At 33.7% G+C, this 21044-nt stretch overlaps 1 protein-coding gene across 11 annotated transcripts in view; it reads right to left on the minus strand.

Moving 5' to 3' along the window:
* znf385d (zinc finger protein 385D) overlaps positions 1-21044 on the minus strand; it is a 232295-nt gene that overhangs the window by 24476 nt on the left and 186775 nt on the right. For 10 of the 11 annotated variants that reach the window (XM_048154134.1, XM_048154135.1, XM_048154132.1 and 7 more), the window contains 2 exons: positions 17940-18047; positions 8473-8644 (listed from right to left, as the gene is read on the minus strand). In XM_048154134.1, the coding sequence (XP_048010091.1) occupies positions 8473-8644; positions 17940-18047 (280 nt within the window). The remainder of the gene's footprint in view (positions 1-8472; positions 8645-17939; positions 18048-21044) is intronic. The other variant, XM_048154139.1, reaches the window with a different exon arrangement.

The following is a 21044-nucleotide window of genomic DNA, read 5'->3' on the forward strand; positions in this document are numbered from 1 at the left end:
AGTCCCGTCCGAAATTGAGCTCTAGATGAGGGTCGCTTCCTTGTGAATCACATGATTTGTCTCTTCTTCTCTCTTCTTCTCTTCTCGTGCTTTCTGCCTGTATTGTGCAGCTGTCTGAGCTGGCGTCCCTCCCCTGACAATCTGCTCTTTAATAGCTAATATCAGGGTACATTTCCTGCAGCACTGGACTGGAACAGAGAGATGGAGGCATCTCTGTCACATCCACGGCTGGCTGCTGACTCATCTTCTCATCTCTCTGCCCTCTGCCCATCTCCAGCCTCACATCAAAGGACGGCACCCTGACCGTACTCTCTCTGCCTCTCAGATAGTGCTGCTGATGCTGCTGTCTCACTGATTAGCTGTCATTTTCAGCTTCGACAATTTTTTACTTTTGCTCCATTTTTTTTTATTTCTACAAGGTCTGTGGAACTGCTAGATCTGAAGGTGCTTTTTCTAGCCTTTGTAGATGCATCAGAGAAAATAAAGTAAACTAGCCTTGACTCTCAATAATGGTTCACTTTACACAATATTCAACAAAGTTACTATTATTAATAATAATAATTATTATTATAATTTATACAACAGTTCGTTCTGGTTCTCGAATCTGATTGGCTGAGAGGGCTTACCAGCCATGCGATATCCTTCCAGTATCGCTACGGGAACCGTTTTACCGTTTGAATGAGCTAACACTCCATATTTTATAGATACTACTGTTATTTTGTAACAGAATGTAGCTTTTTAGGCGAGAATGTAGTTGTTTAGAGCTCAAGATATGCGGAAATTTGTTTAGACGCTTTCGGAGATGTGATCTCGGCCAGTCCTTCAGGAATTTGCCGCTGGCTCTTATGTAGATAGTGTTTAAACATGAGGTATAATTCGTTTTGGGTATATCAAACGGGCAATCTTTGGTCTTATTAATCTATTATTTGTTCCAGAGCTAATAGATTTAGCTTAAGGACTATATTAAGTTTCATAACTTTATATTTACATTGAAATTAAATCCTGTACTAACTAGAGTGCTGCTTTTGTACATTTGACTGAACTGTTTGCTCTCTATTTGACTTCTTATACTGTTATAACAACTATTGTTATTTAATTATTATTGTTGAATAAATAATGCTTTATATAAATAACAATGCCCTATTTTTTAGTATTGAGAAAGAGTCCGTTAGTGATTTCGACTTCAGTGAAAGTTACATTAATACACCATTAGATGGCAGCAAAGACTGTCTTTATGAGTGAGTCAGTCATTTGCAAAGACTTTTATATTGAAATGGACTGAAACAAGGATGTTGTTTTTACTTTAAACAACATCTTATGAGACACAATTCACAAATGCATTGACTAGCGCTGTCATGGGAAATCCTCTTAATGTTAAAAGGACAAAGACAAAGATATGGCTTTCCTCAACGGACATTCAAACTGATTTTGTGATCATGAATTTTGAGATTGACCTGAAGAATATTAGCTAGATACAGGTAATACATTCTCTCTCTCATAATACTCTACATATTACAAGTTTCAATGAAGAGACTCAACTTTCCTACGTTACTAGTTCAAAAGTGACGTTTTAGAATTAGTAACAGAGGCTTGGGCTCAACTGTTAAACTGTCAACTTGAGATTTGAATCCGTGGCAGAAGGATGTAGTTCCTCACAAAAGAGGGTTTTTAAAGACATTCTGTTGTTGTTCTTGTTTATTTACACACTTGTGCTGTCAAACTGTTGTATAAACGCAATATCACACTCGTAGCAGTGCGTTATGGCTGTATATCATTACCTATGGCCGAATCACAGCTGTGCTGATATAGAGCTATATCACATGGCTACGAGTGTGATATTGCTTGTATATAATCTATCTATCTATCTATCTATCTATCTATCTATCTATCTATCTATATATATATATATATATATATATATATATATATATATACACTGCCCTCCAAAAGTTTAGAAAAAGTGTAGTTTTGGTCGATATCAGCATAAATCCTTAAAATTTTTTGATGCAAATACATTAAAATAACTTGACATTAGCATTGAAGACCAACAATAATAATTTTCATTTTGATTACATAATAATGGCAATATATACATGTCAAAGTCAGTCATGCCCCTTTGCCAGCTGTGATGCTGGTTACTGGTTTAAACTTGGCTCAGGTTTGTAAAAGATTTTTGAGTCAGCACACCTTAATAACTTCAACAATTGAGTGCCAATTAAGTTTAGAATACAACGAACCAAGCAGAACCCAGTTTAGGTCAGATAGCTGCTAATGGTGGATATTTTGATTAATCGAAAATGTAAGGTTTTTTCTTTGTATAAACTGTTTATATAATAAAATATGTTTTCGTAGTTTTTGTTGTCCCTTATCGGTGCAAAATGATCACAAATTAAATGTCCAAAACCCCACTTTTCTAGGGCGTTTCCAAACTTTTGGAGGGCAGTATATATATATATATATATATATATATATATATATATATATATATATATATATATAAAATGCATAATAAATTATCAATAAAATATATCAAAATACATATCAATCCATTTACTTAAAATAATAAGTATACAATTATTCTGCTATTTTTATTATTTCTACTTTTTCTGGTTAAATATAAAATAAACTTTTTTTTTTTTTACTAAACTGATCCCAAATGATAATAATTGGAGGCAACTGAATTCTCAAATACATCTAGACCTGTATGACCTGTTGCCTGTATTTATTGCGAGGTCCAAAATAATTGGCATGCTAAAGTTTATAGATAAGCCACGAAATATGCTAAGAATGCAGTAACATCAAGGTGGAATATAACAAATAACTGTAAAGTATGTAGTCAAATGCATACATATTCTCTTCCCACACATTATTCACTTCGCAGCCCTGACAAATGACTGTTATTTAATGGGAGAAAAAAGAAAACCTTGAATTAAACACATTAAATCGCCACTCCAAAAGTGCAGACTATCTCCAGCGCTGCTATCTGCTCTCTGAAGCCGCCCTATTAGTGTCTGAGCCTCTGCTATTCATTACATGCGGCAAATAAACTCTAGATAATGCAGCTTTCAGCCGCCCCCACAATTCATCTCTCTGACATCTCCGCACATTAATATTCATTACCGAGTGGCATTTTGACAAACAAACGCCCAGCTCGCCACAAACGCTGAGAATGGGAGCGAAGCGGTCGGGTGTTATGCTGCGTTCTGTATGATGTGCCGTGATTTATCGGGAGGTTTCTGGCCCTGCGTGATCATGTACTCAACTGGGTCACGGTGCTCTTCTTTATTCGCAGGCCTTATTAATGCAAACAATACACCGGCTCGATTAGTTTTCTGATAACGGCAGAGGTAGGTCACCGATCCGTGCGTTTCCATTCCAGAGATCCAAAGGGGGGAATTGACTAAAATGAATAGCACCCGCTGATAGCGCTATTTATTTGCACGTGGTGTATGTGTTGTTTTAGCACCCCGTTCACTAAAGGATTTATGCAAATCAGGTAATGACGCAAATGTACACACAAAACCTGTGCTGAATGCAATGGGAATGGTGCAAATCCCAATGGTGCAAAGGACGGTTCTGAGTACTAAAGACTCAGATCATTATCATAATCTAATGTACTTTACTGTGACTGCACAGAAAAACTCCACAATATTGCTGGGTTTTATGATTAAGACGCAATCAGTAATGAGTCTCGTTGGAAAGGAGGCATGTTTGCACTGGAAAGAATAAAAATTACTTTATTTAAATGCAGTGCATCCTTATTTTAGAACATTTAGCACCTGTTTAAACTGGATTGCCATGCAGTCAAATGATGATTCATGAAATAAAAGACATGTATTTGATTACAAAAAACAAAACAAAAAAAAACAAAACAAAAAAAAAAAACAATGCATGCAAAGAAAAACAAATAATAATGTCTTTATTTATTTATTTATTTATTTTTGTAATGTCCGGAGGGGATATTTTGTATTTTAATGACCCTACATGAATGCATGTTGAGAATAAACTCATTAAACTTTGAGAATAAAGTCATTATGTTTAGAGAAAAAACTCATTAAAATAAAAGAAAAAAAAGATTAAATAAATGTTGAGAATAAACTCAATTTCAATTTTCAATTTTAATTCAATTTCGAGAATAAATTCATGTTTTGAGAAAATTTTTTAATTGAGAAAAAAGTTTAAATAAAATATTGAGAAACAAAGACTATTCTCAAAATTTAATGAATTTATTTTCGACATTATTATCTCAAAATTTTACAAGTAATTTCTCAAAACACAATGACTTCATTCTCACCATAATTTTTTTTTTTTTTTATATCAACATTTTATTTTGACATTTTTCTTCTTGAAATTTAATGAGTTTAATCTCACTTCTCGAGATGGTTTTATTTGTTTTTATTTTTGCTTGGCCCTAATCCTGTTCTCTACTTAAACAACAAAAAATGTGAGTCAAAAAAGAAGAAAAGAACAAGATGTGTCATAAAAGAATTGCTGCCAAAATTTGTTGCAGAAAAAAAAAATGTTTATATGCATATTTCTTTTGCAATTAATGCAACTTTGTTTTTGCAGTATTTTTTCCACTGACAAACTGTTGCATCTGTTTAGTGAATTCACCTCAAACTGCTGCATCTTTTGTGTGTATCTATTTGGTGTTGCATCTACGAGTCTAAACAAACGGCATTTCCTCCGGCACATAGAGACAAGACACTGCTTTATAAGACAATAACAGCTTGTGGTGGAGAGCCTCTCTGGCTTCAGGCTACACTTTTGCCTTAAAGAGCCGCAAATTAGATTACACCAGGTGTTTGAGCACAAATAGACTTTTTTATTGGGCGAGCTTGACTGCCGGGCCTAAACAAGCAGAACAAAAAAAGTGGAGTAAATTATTGGTTCCAGAACAGGTTCCAGACATGTGTTGAGTGCACCTAATTCCACAATGTGCTTACATACACAATTTTGTGGCATGAGACTCCAGCAGCCTGATCCAGCTGTAATCCTGCAGAGCATATATCCAACCCCTGGATCGCTAACAAACACACACTGGAGGATGCTGTTTGGTTTGGATCATCTGAAACAGCAGTAAGAGTCCTATTGAACCACGAGAGCGATATATAACCTCGCTGGACTGGGGAAGAATATCAAGACCAGGAGAGGTCAATGAAAACCAGAACCTCATGCTATTTTCCACTGGTGCACATGAATATGAAGTACTGTACTGGTGCAACATCAACAAAATTACTGCAAGACGCCTAGGATCGAAATTATGGCCTTTAAAACGAGTGTTGGAACATATTTCTTGTTTCCAGTTCAGAGAGAGATCTTTGTGACAGAAATAGAAGAGGAGGTCAACTCTTGTCCAGGGAAATCTGATGAATGTTTCCTCTGTAGCACAAAACGGCAATAAATTGCAGAACTCAAACAGATTCTTACATTTTTCTGAGTGTCTTTGCTCGTGCAAAACTCGCTGCTATGATGTGAGGCCGTTCTGGGTGGTTTCTTATTGTTTCTTATTGTTGAATTAACCCTCAAGTGATATTCTGGGTCCAGATGCAAGAAACCCCTTAAGATATATATTATAGAAGGAATACTGTTACTAAGGGTTTTATTAACTTTACACTCTAAAAAATGCTGGGTTAAAAACAACGCAAGTTGGGTTAAATAATGACAAACCCAACGGTTGGGTTAAATGTTTGCTCAGTCTGCTGGGTAGTTTTATTTAACTCATCTATTAATTAAAAATTACTATATGTCTGGCTTAAAATGAACCCAAAATATGTTAAACATCAGATGCATAATTACACTCTGAAAAATCTTGGGTTGTTTTTTTGGGTAGGTTTTGTGTTACCCAGCTTCTGGGTCAGACGTAACAACCCAGTGTTTGGGTAGGTTTTGTGTTACCCAGTTCCTGGATCAGACGTAACAACCCAGTGTTTGGGTAGTTTTTGTGTTACCCAGTTCCTGGATCAGACATAACAACCCAGTGTTTGGGTAGTTTTTGTGTTACCCAGTTCCAGGATCAGACGTAACAACCCAGTGTTTGGGTAGTTTTTGTGTTACCCAGTTCCTGGATCAGGAGTAATAACCCAGTGTTTGGGTAGTTTTTGTGTTACCCAGTTCCAGGATCAGATGTAACAACCCAGTGTTTGGATAGTTTTTGTGTTACCCAGTTCCTGGGTCAGACGTAAAAACCCAGTGTTTGGGTAGTTTTTGTGTTACCCAGTTCCAGGATCAGATGTAACAACCCAGTGTTTGGGTAGTTTTTGTGTTACCCAGTTCCTGGATCAGACGTAATAACCCAGTGTTTGGGTAGTTTTTGTGTTACCCAGTTCCAGGATCAGACGTAACAACCCAGTGTTTGGGTAGTTTTTGTGTTACCCAGTTCCTGGATCAGACGTAATAACCCAGTGTTTGGGTAATTTTTGTGTTACCCAGTTCCTGGATCAGACATAATAACCCAGTGTTTGGGTAGTTTTTGTGTTACCCAGTTCCTGGATCAGACGTAATAACCCAGTGTTTGTGTTGTTTTTGTGTTACCCAGTTCCTGGATCAGACATAATAACCCAGTGTTTGGGTAGTTTTTGTGTTACCCAGTTCCTGGATCAGACGTAATAACCCAGTGTTTGTGTTGTTTTTGTGTTACCCAGTTCCTGGATCAGACATAATAACCCAGTGTTTGGGTAGGTTTTGTGTTACCCAGTTCCTGGGTCAGACTTAATAACCCAGTGTTTGGGTAGTTTTTGTGTTACCCAGTTCCAGGATCAGATGTAACAACCCAGTGTTTGGGTTGTTTTTGTGTTACCCAGTTCCTGGATCAGACGTAATAACCCAGTGTTTGGGTAGTTTTTGTGTTACCCAGTTCCTGGATCAGACGTAATAACCCAGTGTTTGGGTAGTTTTTGTGTTACCCAGTTCCAGGATCAGACGTAACAACCCAGTGTTTGGGTAGTTTTTGTGTTACCCAGTTCCTGGATCAGACGTAATAACCCAGTGTTTGGGTAATTTTTGTGTTACCCAGTTCCTGGATCAGACGTAATAACCCAGTGTTTGGGTAGTTTTTGTGTTACCCAGTTCCTGGATCAGACGTAATAACCCAGTGTTTGTGTTGTTTTTGTGTTACCCAGTTCCTGGATCAGACATAATAACCCAGTGTTTGGGTAGTTTTTGTGTTACCCAGTTCCTGTATCAGACATAATAACCCAGTGTTTGGGTAGGTTTTGTGTTACCCAGTTCCTGGGTCAGACTTAATAACCCAGTGTTTGGGTAGTTTTTGTGTTACCCAGTTCCAGGATCAGATGTAACAACCCAGTGTTTGGGTTGTTTTGTGTTACCCAGTTCCTGGATCAGACATAATAACCCAGTGTTTGGGTAGGTTTTGTGTTACCCAGTTCCTGGGTCAGACTTAATAACCCAGTGTTTGGGTAGTTTTTGTGTTACCCAGTTCCAGGATCAGATGTAACAACCCAGTGTTTGGGTTGTTTTTGTGTTACCCAGTTCCTGGATCAGACATAATAACCCAGTGTTTGGGTAGGTTTTGTGTTACCCAGTTCCTGGGTCAGACTTAATAACCCAGTGTTTGGGTAGTTTTTGTGTTACCCAGCTCCTGGGTCAGACGTAACAACCCAGTGTTTGTGTCGTTTTTGTGTTATCCAGATCCTGGGTCAGACATAACAACCCAAATTGGGTCATTTTTAACCCAGTGTTTTTTAGAGTGTACTAGAGGCAAAAGTGATAATCAAAAAGTAAAAATAAAAAACATATTAATAAATGTTCATTTCCAACCTATTTTGGGCACCTTTTAAGCAAGCAATAAAGTAATTTTTAAACAATAGTTGAGTTAAATAAAACTACCCAGCAGATTGGGTCAAACATTTAACCCAACTGCTGGGTCAAAACAACCCAATCGCTGGGTTTATCCATATTTAACCCAACTTGGTTTATTTTTAACCCAGAAGTTTTTAAGAGTGCAGGTGTTTCTTGCAACCAGCTGCTGGTCTTCAGATATGACTCAATGTAAAGATATCGTCACAATATTTACCATTTTTGTTCTACTTCAGCGGTGAAAATAGTTCGAAACAAAGATTACAGCAGAACCATAACACATCTCAAAGCAACAACTATTGAATGAATTAGCCGTTTGAATGAATCATTTGAATGAATGAATCAATGATTCACTAATGAAGACAGTCACTTGTCGTCTCCTACTGGCAGTTTGGTTTCATGTTTAAAATTATATTTTTCCCCCAACATTTCTTATTTGTATTTTCAAAAAAAAAAAAAAAAAAAAAAATTCATAACATTATTTGATGCTGTTTTTTCAGTGTAAAAAACTTACTTTGATTGGTAACAGCCCTACAGTGTCTTATTATTCTTATTGCAAACAGTCTAATATTTAGAGCTGGGTGTTTATTCAAGCAAGGATAAGCAGCAATAACGGCAATGCTTCCAAACATAAGATAATGTCTCTTCTCTTACCTTTTCTGTCAGTGTTTCCGGTCGCCATTGAGGGAGAGAGGCCCTTCGGAGGCTCCTTGTTGGCATTTTCCCTGGTGACCAGGGAACTCTTGTGTTTGAGGCATTTCGGCGCGTCCAAGGATTTCAGCTTCTTGGCGTGTTTGGTGCCTTTGTAGTGGGCCAATGCCTGGCTCTAGGAAACACAAAACAGGCCAACCCGTGGAGAGGGCCAGCCCGGACCAGGTGTTAGCAACATCAGACAGGGGCAGAGGAGCTCTGAGCCATGAGCAAACAAGCTGCTGGAACCAGCTCTGCAATGTGGCACAGGCACATTTTATCGACATCAAACCACCGAGCAGCACCCATCTGTGAGGGTGAACGTGACACGACGACCATCTTCAACGCAGCCCAGTGAAATGGAGCTCTCAGTATGAGAAAGCAAGCACAATTTGTGAATCTCATACAGGTAAAGCACAGAGATTTGTGTCGACTCTTTGGATCTGCTCCAAAACCTAATGAGCTGCCGACTTATGCAGCATTTTAAGGCACAACAGGCGTGCTGTACAATGAAATGGAAAAAATGGAATGGAAATATTTATAATTTGGAGAAGGTAATTTAAAATGTATGAATGTTAGTTAATAGACATGGGAACCTGTTATATTTTGATTTAAGATTCGCAAACATAATTTGAGAATAGTGTTTGAGTGGGGTTGGTTAGATCAATGCAAATGTTTTAAATGATAATTATATGCATTATACATAATAATAATTACATTTTGTATGTGTGTGTGTGTGTGTGTAATATATACAGTATATATATATATATATATATATATATATATATATATATATATATATATATATATGGAAATTAAAAAAGTCATTCGGTTTCACCAAAATTTCGGTTTTACTGAATGACGATATTTTCAAACAATAACAGGCTGATATCTAACAAAAGGACAATCAAACATTTTATAATTAGTACAAGTTTTTAAAATATTACAACATTTTCCATGTTTTATAGCGGTTGCACCGAATGACCTGATGTTTCGGACATGCGTATGAGCGAAAATGAAAACATGAATTTTTCAAATAGTTAAGAAAGAGTTAGTTACTTTGCTTCATGATCATGTGGTCCTTTGCAGGTGTCTGAATGATGTCACATCCTGTCACATGATATTGACCACATGACTTGATCCAGAATGATCCCTTTGTATTGGTTACTCCAAATGACATCAGTGAAATTCATTTTTCCAGACATTCTTTCTCATAACAAAGCAACGACTTCTACACATAATTATAACACCATTTTGCACTATGTTGATATATGATGTTATAAAATCATGCCAGAATAAAAATATATACATTTATTACATTTTAAGATATTTTAATCACAAATGAAATGGCTGTATTGGCCTTTGGATGGTTAAACCGAATGACCTTTTGACACTTCAAAATCTTTAAAATACCTTTATATATATATATATATATATATATATATATATATATATATATATATATAGTTTAAAACACTTTGAGAAGTTTTTTGCAGTTTTTTTGCAGTTTTTCATTAATTAAATAATTTTGACAATTATTAATTTATACATAATTATATAAATCATAAATTATACACTCTTAATAAAATATTTTTTAAAAATATGTAAAGTACTGTTAATTTGATTTTTTCATATTTACAATTTTTTTTTTAATTTACTTATTTGTTCATCATAAAAACAAATGACAGTAAACCAAAGCAAAAATTAAATAGTTAAATTAAATTGATAATTATAATAATTACATAATTGCATTTATACTGATAATTAAATATATTGATGATATATTGGTTAATATAGCTGTATTAAATATGTAACAAGTATATTTTATTTACATAACATTTAATAACATAACAATTAATTAAGTTTTTTTTTTAAATGTTATAATAAACGTGTGTTTTTTACACAAGGCATTGATTTGTAATTGTCATTACACCTTTAGTGCAATTCAAGTAGCAACTTCTAAAGCTTTTTATTCATTTTACGTCTATTCAATGTTGCAACAATAATACAATGTATTCAATAAATCTATTAATAAATATTGATCTAGCACACTTTAATTGCACCAGCCAAATAGCACAGACTTCTGTGAATAAGGTGCAATATAATGAGCTTAATTTACATATAAAGGAGACGCGTTTGTGTCGGAAAGAATGACAATGACTTCAATTAATCATTCAAAGCGTTAATTCAGCGCCTGGTTAAACTGGAATGATCAAATAATCAGCATATCATTTAATTAATTCGACTACAATTTTCAGTTGATTGACAGACCTACTTCTGATTCATGCATTACAAAGTTATATATAATTAAACAATTGACTATTTTATCCAAAGTAATGCATCTTATGCTTATTTACTCATTACATTATCAGCTCAGCAGCATGTTATCGCCAAACCAATCAACTGGGAGTCAAATCTCCTGTTTCAGGAGTGATACTGTTATTTAGTCAGGATGTTACCTTAGAAGGCAGCTCCCTATGTAGGCAGTAGACAGCAAGGCCGCTCGTTAGGTTTCCTCTCTGAGTAATGGTGTGGAATAAAGAGTGTGACAGAAGAAAAGAATGGCCTCTCCAGCCGTACGTGTGTGAGGTTATTATCCTCTATGACACCGTCCCATACATAAAACTTCCAGCTCATCGAGGCTGACTTGGTGGGAAACAAATCTTTTAATATCTGCGGGCACAATGTAGGTAGCGTCAAACGCTCTGTGGCATTTGCTTTCACCTTCAAACGAGATTTATTATGGCTCGGTTGGACCGGGCCATACGCAATGTCTTTCAATTGCCCTTGTTTACCTCGCCGCTAACTCCTGGACGCCTGACTGACATCGCCAGCAGCGGGAGGACAATACCAAGAGACGGACAAACACTTCTTTGAATGAATAAGGCAGTCGACGACCTCTCTGACGCCAAAACAAGACGTGAGGAACAAAGACACACATGCTATAGGGTCCAGAACTACATTTGTGCCAGAAAGTTAAAAATAAATACATACAAATGTACAGTAAGCATAAAATATTATGAATATTTAAAAGTAAATAGTTATTTAAAAAAAGCATGTAACAAACAGTAATGAAATTATTGCCATTAAGTTAATAATTAAGAAAAAAGAATAATATTAAATAATAAATACATAAAATATCAATTAAAATATATAAAATAATGAAGATAAAATAATTCTAAAATATTATAGGTTGTAAAAGTGAAATGTGAGTAATAAAGAGACACATGACAACTTTTTGCCAATGGTAAGTTTAATTTTATTTATTTAAATAAATAAATAAAATTAAATTATATATATATATATATATATATATAATCACAATAATAATAAATAATCATATTTATTTTAATAATTACATTTACAAAAATATTATAAATTATGAATTATAAAACAATTAATACATATTTTTTTTACTGGCCATAAAACTGTATTTTGCATTACTGATAATTAGGAAGTTAAAAAAATAAAAATAAAAAATCACAATAATCATGAATAATTATATTTAATTTAATAATTACATTTAAACATATTATAACTCAAATTATAAAACAATTAATACATATTTATTACTGGCCATAAAACTGTATTTTGCATTATTGTTCATTGGGGAGTAAGTTAAAAAAAAAAAAAAAAAATAAAATAAAATAAAATAAAATAAAATAAAATAAGTAAATAAATAGATAAATAAAAATAAAAAAACAAATATTAAAAAAAAATCACAATAATCATTAATAATTATATTTATTTTAATAATTACATTTAAAATATTAATTTTGCATTATTGTTCATTGGGGAGTAACTTAAAAAATAATAAAATAAAATAAATAATAAAGGGAAAAAAAAACAAAAACAAATAAATATTTGTTTTAAAAAAAATCACAATAATCATTCATAATTATATAATAATTACATTTAAACATATTCAAATTAGGAATTATAAAACAATTAATAAATTTTTATTACTAGCCATAAAACTGTATTTTGCATTATTTTCTCTTAGCATACTGATGACACTTCATCTCCCGTAGTGTATTTTATGAGCTAGTCTGTGTCTCTCAGTAAAACTTTTTTATGAGTAAAAAGTTTATTCATATCTGGCTCTTGCTGAGCGTTCAGTTCAGTATCTTTCAAACAGAATATCTCATGCGATCATTCTTCTCATGAAGCGTACCTTTACAACACCAGAGGTAATTTTGTAAAGACATTAAGGGCAGATATACCTTTATGAAAAGCAATATGACGTCGTGACGGATCAGACTTCTTTTGATATATTGTATTTGTACAAATAGCAGTGCGGGATATGGATCATAATCATATAGATTTATATCACGGGGGTTTGTAAGTAACACATCATTTGAGTGGGATAGTGTTATGAAAATAGCTTTAACACCAAGATAAATGGGATGTTTCTCGACACTCCCAGCTATTAATTTCAACGGCCAATCACAGGGGAGAATGCAGTGACACAGATAAATGTCATGTGCAATCTGTGCCGCAATCAAGCATTCATTAAACGCACGACACGGAAGAGCTGCCAGCGTGATGGCCGAGCGAGGAGGAAGTCGTCCTGCCCGTCGAGCCTTTAACTAAGACAGACACCTGCGATGAGGCGCTGTTAAACGACGCCATCAATCAATCACGGCGAAGGGAAATTAGAGCCACAGTCTGTGTTCGACAGGACACCAGCAAAAACACTAGCTAGGTTTTCTCTCCCCCGCCATTATAAACTGTATTTATAATTCATATACTCCAAAGAATTCATAAGCAAATGTCTCATATTCATGTGAGTAACAAAGACACCGATTCTATGGTCCAGAACTACATTTTTGCCAATAAATTAGAAATTAATCAGTTAATTAAATCAATAAATAAATCACATAAAATGTTACAAAAATTATAAATAATTATAAAATATTAAAAAGTGATATTATTAATTACAATTATTAAAAAAAGGGAAAAAAAGAATAAAAAAGACAGGCATGTGAGTAACAAATACACAGATGCCAGTATGTTATAAATAAATAAATACATGAATAAATAAAAATGTACCTGATTTACAATACTTTTATAATTTATAATATTTTATTATAAAATATTATAAATTATAAATGTTTATAAAAATTAAATAATAAAATAAGTTTGCCAGTATGTTAGTTAGTTAAAATAAAAAACAAACTTACAAATATAAAATATTATAAATTCTAAAATAAAAAAGCAATGATAATTTTTTAAATAATAATAATAATAATAATAACAGAGTAACAGACACATGCTAAGGTCCAGCAAGTTAAAAAATATATATTAAATAATAAATAAATACAAATAAAATAAATATAAAAGGGTAACATTATTATAGATAATAAATATTTACAAATATAAAATATTATAAATTATAAATAAGTGTAAACATAATAATAATAATAATAATAATAATAGAGTAACAGACACATGTCCAGCAAGTAATATATATATATATATATATATATATATATATATATATAAAATCAGGAATTTTAAAACAATTAATAAATATTTACTGGCCATAAAACAGTATTTTGCATTATTGTTCATTGTGGAGTAAGTAAAAAAATAAAAAATAAATAAAATAAAATAAAATAAATAAAGTAAAAAAATAAAAAATATATATTTAAAAACGAATTATAAAACAATTAATAAATATTTATTATTAATATTAAATAATAAATAAATAAAAATAAAATAAATATAAAATGTAACATTATACATAATAAATATTTATAATATTTATACATTATTATAATTATTAATATTATAAAAATATTATAAATTAATATTATAAATTATAAATAAGTGTAATAATAATAATAATAATAATAATAATTATTATTATTATTATTATTATTATTATTATTATTATTATTAATAAGAGTAACAGACACATGCTAATGTCCAGCATTATATATATATATATATATAAAATTAAAGTAAATATAAAAGGTAGCATTATTATTCACAATAAATATTTACAAATTAAAAATATTATAAATTATTATTATAAATTATAAATTGTAAAAAAACATAATAATAGAGTAACAGACACATGCTAATGTCCAGCAAGTTAGGGGGATAAATGAATATATGAAAAAAATGAAATAAATAATATTAAATAAATAAATACAAATAAAATAAATATAAAAAGGTAACATTATTATACATAATAAATATAAAATATGATCAATTATAAAAAAAAAGGTGGGCATTAAACGTCTGCCAGCGCGAGGGCCGAGCCTTTAAGTAAGACAGGAACCTGCAATGAGACGCCATCAATCAATCACGGCAAAAACAAATTAGAGCCACAGTCTGTGTTTGGCAGACGACGAGCAAAAGCACTTCAACAACTAACCAGGTTTTCTCTCCCCCGCCATTATAAACTGTATTTATAATTCATACACCCAGAAGAATCCATAACCAAGAGTCTCATATTCAAATGGACCTGTGGCGATATATATGAAAACCAAATGTCATTTTCAAAAGTCTGGCTGGACTCTGTAACTCTCCAGAAGCCATTTAATTTTTGAAAATGTGCCGCATGAAGTCTTCCCGGGCTCAGATTGGAGCTGATTGGAAGCTGGAGCACAAACGACCAATGATAATGAGGTTTTGCTGTGCATGTGGCGTGATTTGAATGCATAATTTCTCCCAGACGCTCTCTGTGATTGGCTGCTGGAGAGCTACAGGAGGTGTGATTGGTCAACAGCAGCCCCGCCCCTTCATCCTGTCACACGGTCCTGACGGATGCCCATCATGAGCTGTGATTACTGTTCGATAGGCCTCGTCGTGTGGATATTACGGCTTAATATCTGACAGTGACGGAGTAAATGAGCACCTAATGGAGAGGATATGGGCAGTGCTGTTTTTAAATAATCATATTTGGATTAAATAAATATGATGAAAGCGCGGCACACAGGCAGACGTTCTCCTGAATGGAAAATGACATGGGATGAAGGACGAAAAATAAAATTGGCCTCTTGGCCATTTCAAAGTCACCCTCAATGAATCTGATTGGTCAGTGCATGATCTAGTCTTAATGTAATAGATGGACAGATGGACGGACGTATGACCACGTATCATTTATGACAGATAAATATGACAGGACTATTTTACTCATTTTACACACTGTGTGTCAATACTTTAGATCCTTGTATGTACAGCAGGGCAGAGTAAAGATATGAGTCCGTAAACAAATGACTCTTCTGAATCGATTCTTTATTAGAAATCAAAAGCAAAGCACAACCAGTCCAATTCATGAAACTAAAGATTCTTATAAACTCCTTCTTTACTGTGAATTTAAATAAAATAAATTGACTCTCACAAAACGTTTCTTTGTAGTGAATCAAAAACAGACATGCAGCGCAACCAATGTGATCTGATTTAAAAACAAATGAATCTTATTAGCTGTTTTTAGTGAATCAGATAACCAGTGTAGTCTGATTCACAACAAATGACTCTTATGAACTGGTTCTTTTTAGTGAATCAAGCACATACAGTGCAACCAGTGTAGTCTGATTTGCAATAAATGACTCTTATGAACTGGTTCTTTTTAGTGAATCAAAAACATAGTGCAACCAGAGTAGTCTGATTCACAATAAATGACTCTCATGAGCTCGTTCTTTTTAGTGAATCAAAAACATACAGCGTAACCAATATAGTCTGATTCACAACAAATGATTCTTATGAGCTTGTAATTTTTAGTGAATCAAGCCCATACCGTTTGATTCACAAACAAATGACTCACATGAACTGGTTCTTTTTAGTGAATCAAATGCATACAGCATGACCAATGTTGTCTGATTCACAATAAATGACTCTTAATGATGTGGTTCTTTTTAGTGAATCAAGCACATACAGTGTAACCAATGTAGTCTGATTCACAAATGAATGACTTGAGTTGGTTCTTTTTTTAGTGAATCAAATGCATACAGCGTAACCATTCTGAATCACAATAAATGACTCTTATGAGCTGGTTCTTTTTAGTGATTCAAATGCATACAGCGCGACCAGTGTAGTCTGATTCACAACAAATGACTCTTATGAACTGGTTCTTTTTAGTGAATCGAATGCATACAGCGTAACCAATGTAGTCTGATTTACAATATATGATTCTTATGAGCTTGTAATTTTTAGTGAATCAAGCACATTCAGTGCAAACATCTGATTCACAAACAAATGACTCATGAGCTGGTTCTTTTTAGTGAATCAAAAACATAGTGCAACCAGAGTAGTCTGATTCACAATAAATGACTCTCATGAGCTCGTTCTTTTTAGTGAATCAAAAACATACAGCGTAACCAATGTAGTCTGATTCACAACAAATGATTCTTATGAGCTTGTAATTTTTTGTGAATCAAGCACATACAGTGCGACCGTTTGATTCACAAACAAATGACTCACATGAACTGGTTCTTTTTAGTGAATCAAATGCATACAGCATGACCAATGTTGTCTGATTCACAAATGAATGACTTGTGTTGGTTCTTTTTTTAGTGAATCAAATGCATACAGCGTAACCATTCTGAATCACAATAAATGACTCTTATGAGCTGGTTCTTTTTAGTGATTCAAATGCATACAGCGCGACCAGTGTAGTCTGATTCACAACAAATGACTCTTATGAACTGGTTCTTTTTAGTGAATCGAATGCATACAGCGTAACCAATGTAGTCTGATTTACAATATATGATTCTTATGAGCTTGTAATTTTTAGTGAATCAAGCACATTCAGTGCAAACATCTGATTCACAAACAAATGACTCTCATGAGCTGGTTCTTTTTAGTGAATCAAAAACATAGTGCAACCAGAGTAGTCTGATTCACAATAAATGACTCTCATGAGCTCGTTCTTTTTAGTGAATCAAAAACATACAGCGTAACCAATGTAGTCTGATTCACAACAAATGATTCTTATGAGCTTGTAATTTTTAGTGAATCAAGCACATACAGTGCGACCGTTTGATTCACAAACAAATGACTCACATGAACTGGTTCTTTTTAGTGAATCAAATGCATACAGCATGACCAATGTTGTCTGATTCACAATAAATGACTCTTAATGATGTGGTTCTTTTTAGTGAATCAAGCACATACAGTGTAACCAATGTAGTCTGATTCAAAACAAATGACTCTTATGAACTGGTTCTTTTTTTAGTGAATCAGATGCATACAGCATAACAATGTAGTCTGATTCACAACAAATGACTCATATGAGCTCGTTGTTTTTAGTGAATCAAGCACATACGGTGCGACCAGAGTCTGATTCACAATAAATTATTCTAATGAGCTTGTAATTTTGCTTTATCGCATTATCTCGACTGTGTTGGATAACTGCATTTGTACCGCTCTAGAGCAGCTTGAATCAGAGTCACGGTGAAGAAACGGCCTCTTCCACTCACCTGCGAGTTAAACCTCAGCTGGCACACGCCGCACGAGACAGCTTTCCTTTTAGACGAGGCCGAAGCGCTGAACGTGTGACGTAAAACAGCTTTCTGAACCGGGTCCATCTGAGGGAGGGAGAGAGAACGGAAAACGGTTTTATTAGCCTCATTCACCCCAGCGGCGAGCTGAATGTCAACTCTGTTACCCATCGGGCGGCGTGATAAAAATGTTGCCTTCAGCAGAAACACCACTAATGCTTGTGGAGCGAATGCTGGAACACATTAAAGGCCAACGCAATTTCACACACACACGCTCTTCAATCAACGCGGCGGGAAAGAGGAGGACAAAACAAACTCTGAAATTACAAGTTCTGCATCTAAACAGATCAGCCTTGGCTCCTTTACTTTCTCCAGGAAGACAAAAACACTGCTGGATTTGCACAAAAGATTACCATGACGGCACATGCAAGTCAATGAGTTCAATCGACTACATAAATTTATCCACTAACCATTCAGAAACGTCTAAAAGTTGTAACTTCTTCCTGAGTCTCTCCATCAGTGTCGACTCCGGTTTGAACAATGTAAGGCTGAACACCGTTACTGACAATCCTCATTTTGGCTGCGTGAGATTCTCCAGCTTTGTTGTTGTTGAGCTGTTAAAGCTCCGCCCTCTTCTGGAAAGGGGGCGGGAGCAGCAGCTCATTTGCATTTAAAGGGACACACACAACTTACTTAAAAAGTGTTATTTTATTTTATTTATTAGATTTACTTCCTCAAAAGAATCGCTCAGGAATCAGAATTAGACTGTAAATCATAATTGTTCGATTCTTTATACCGATACCATCCCTGGAACGTTTATGTTGTTTATTTTCATTTATTTGGGTACAATATTAAAAATAAATCATCAAAAAGCTACTAAAAAAGTATTGTTTTTGTTTAATATTTAATAATAATAATTAATAATATTTAGTTGTACTTTCTCAAAAGTACTAAAAACTAATAATAATAAGTTAAAAATCACAATTGTTCAATTCTTTATGAATTTTATTTTATTTATTTTATTTTTTTATTATTGGTAATAATTCATTTAAACATTACTAAAAGAGGTATTGTTTGTGTTTAGTATTTACATATTTAAATGAAATAAAAATTGATAATATGGTTTTAAATTTTAGTAAGTTTTCTTTAAGAGTGCGAAAAAAAATTGTTAATGGAATCAGAATTGTTTGATTCCCTACATTGAAAATAAATGGTAACATCTAAATTAATTGGTTTATTCAAGTCAAAAATATTATTTAACATCACAGAACCAACCGATATGCATACATTTATATCAACAAAACTCATTTTTATATGTTTATGGAAGAGGATTAGGGCATTTTATTTTTATTTCATAACATTTTATTTCAACTTTTTTCTCGAAATTTAACAACTTTAATCTCGAGATGGTTTTATTTTTTTATTATTGCTTAATAAAAAAATAAAACCATCTCGAGATTAAAGTTGTTAAATTTCGAGAAAAAAGTTGAAATAAAATGTTGAGAATAAACTCGTTAAATTACGAGAAAAAAGTCGTTAAATTACGAGAACAAATTCGTTAAATTATGAGAAAAATGTCGTTAAATTTCGAGAAAAAAGTCGAGATAAAATGTTGAGAATAAAGTCATTAAATTACGAGAAAAAAGTCATTAAATTATGAGAAAAAAGTCGTTAAATTACAATTTAACGACTTTATTCTCATAATTTGAGTTTATTCTTAACATTTTATCTCGACTTTTTTCTCGAAATTTAATGACTTTATTCTCAACATTTTATCTCGACTTTTTTCTTGAAATTTAACGTGTTTTTTCTCGAAATTTAACAAGTTTTTTCTCGAAATTTAACAACTTTAATCTCGAGATGGTTTTATTTTTTTATTATTGCTTGGCCCTAATCCTCTTCCGTATAGGATTAAATCAGGTAGAAAAAGCTTAGAAATAAAAAAATATCTTAAAGATTTACACATTTCAATTAATATTAAAATTCCATCAAATTGAATTGAATAATCTACATATTTTAACAGAATAACTGAATAATCCTTTCATATTTTTGACATAAGGGTTATTCAGTTCAATTGAGATGCTTTGATGCGATTGGTCCGCCGGTTGACTAACAGTTATCCAATCACATCCTCTGCTGAGGCGAGAGTTTTTGTTGCACATCGAGGGATTTATTCTGTAAACGTGTTTCCATCCTAGTTTATGTGCATGTCTGCTTGTCAGATAAAAAATGTGTCCGCCCCACATGTTTTTAGAATTTATGCGCATCTTGGCCTTTCCATCCAGCTTTTTTAATGCAATATCCCGAAATGCACATAAAAATAGGTGGACGGAAACATACTGTCAGTCTAATGTCAAACTGAGGCAGAGTGACATCGTACGGGCGGTCTTAGATGAGGTAGTGAAATTACACTGATACTCCATTCATCAGATAACAGCCTCCGTCTCCTCAGACTGATATACAGGCGTCTGGCCCTGTCGCTCTTCTCAGATGTCTGTTCTATGATGGTTCAACAACTTGAACCTGCTGCAGACAGATGTCAGCCCAGCAGCCGGTGTTACACAAGCAGAAAATCACTTTCGATTCACAATCGTCTATCGCGGCCAGCTGTAGATGAATCACTAAATCACTTTCACTTAAAGGCCGACGAGTGACACACAGTTTGGAAACCTGATACGCTCTTCTTTATTAGACGACATCAGGCCAATCAGTCGCAGTAAGTTATGGTCTGATGTCGACAGCCTTGCCATATTGGCACCACATGTACGTGTTTCATAGCTTGACACTGTATCTGAAAATGTTACATAATATAATCGCGGCATAAATCTCACGCACGGCTAAAAGATGAGGAGATGGCACTTAAAATCAGCGGGATGGGTGCAAGTTTTGGAGAACGTCCAGCTGGCCAGCGAGGGGCTGCTGGGAAATCAAAGGACTCAGATGAGGACATGCAAAAAAAATAAATGCAGGAAGTGAGCAAGAAAAAGAGCAGAGAGAAAAGAAAAAGGCACAAACCATCTGTGCGCGACGATGACCTCGTGCTCCAAACACGCCGGGGTTCAGCGAGGAAATGCTGCTTCTCAT

The sequence above is a fragment of the Megalobrama amblycephala genome, linkage group LG13 (assembly GCF_018812025.1).
Source record: "Megalobrama amblycephala isolate DHTTF-2021 linkage group LG13, ASM1881202v1, whole genome shotgun sequence".
Lineage (NCBI taxonomy): Eukaryota > Metazoa > Chordata > Actinopteri > Cypriniformes > Xenocyprididae > Megalobrama > Megalobrama amblycephala.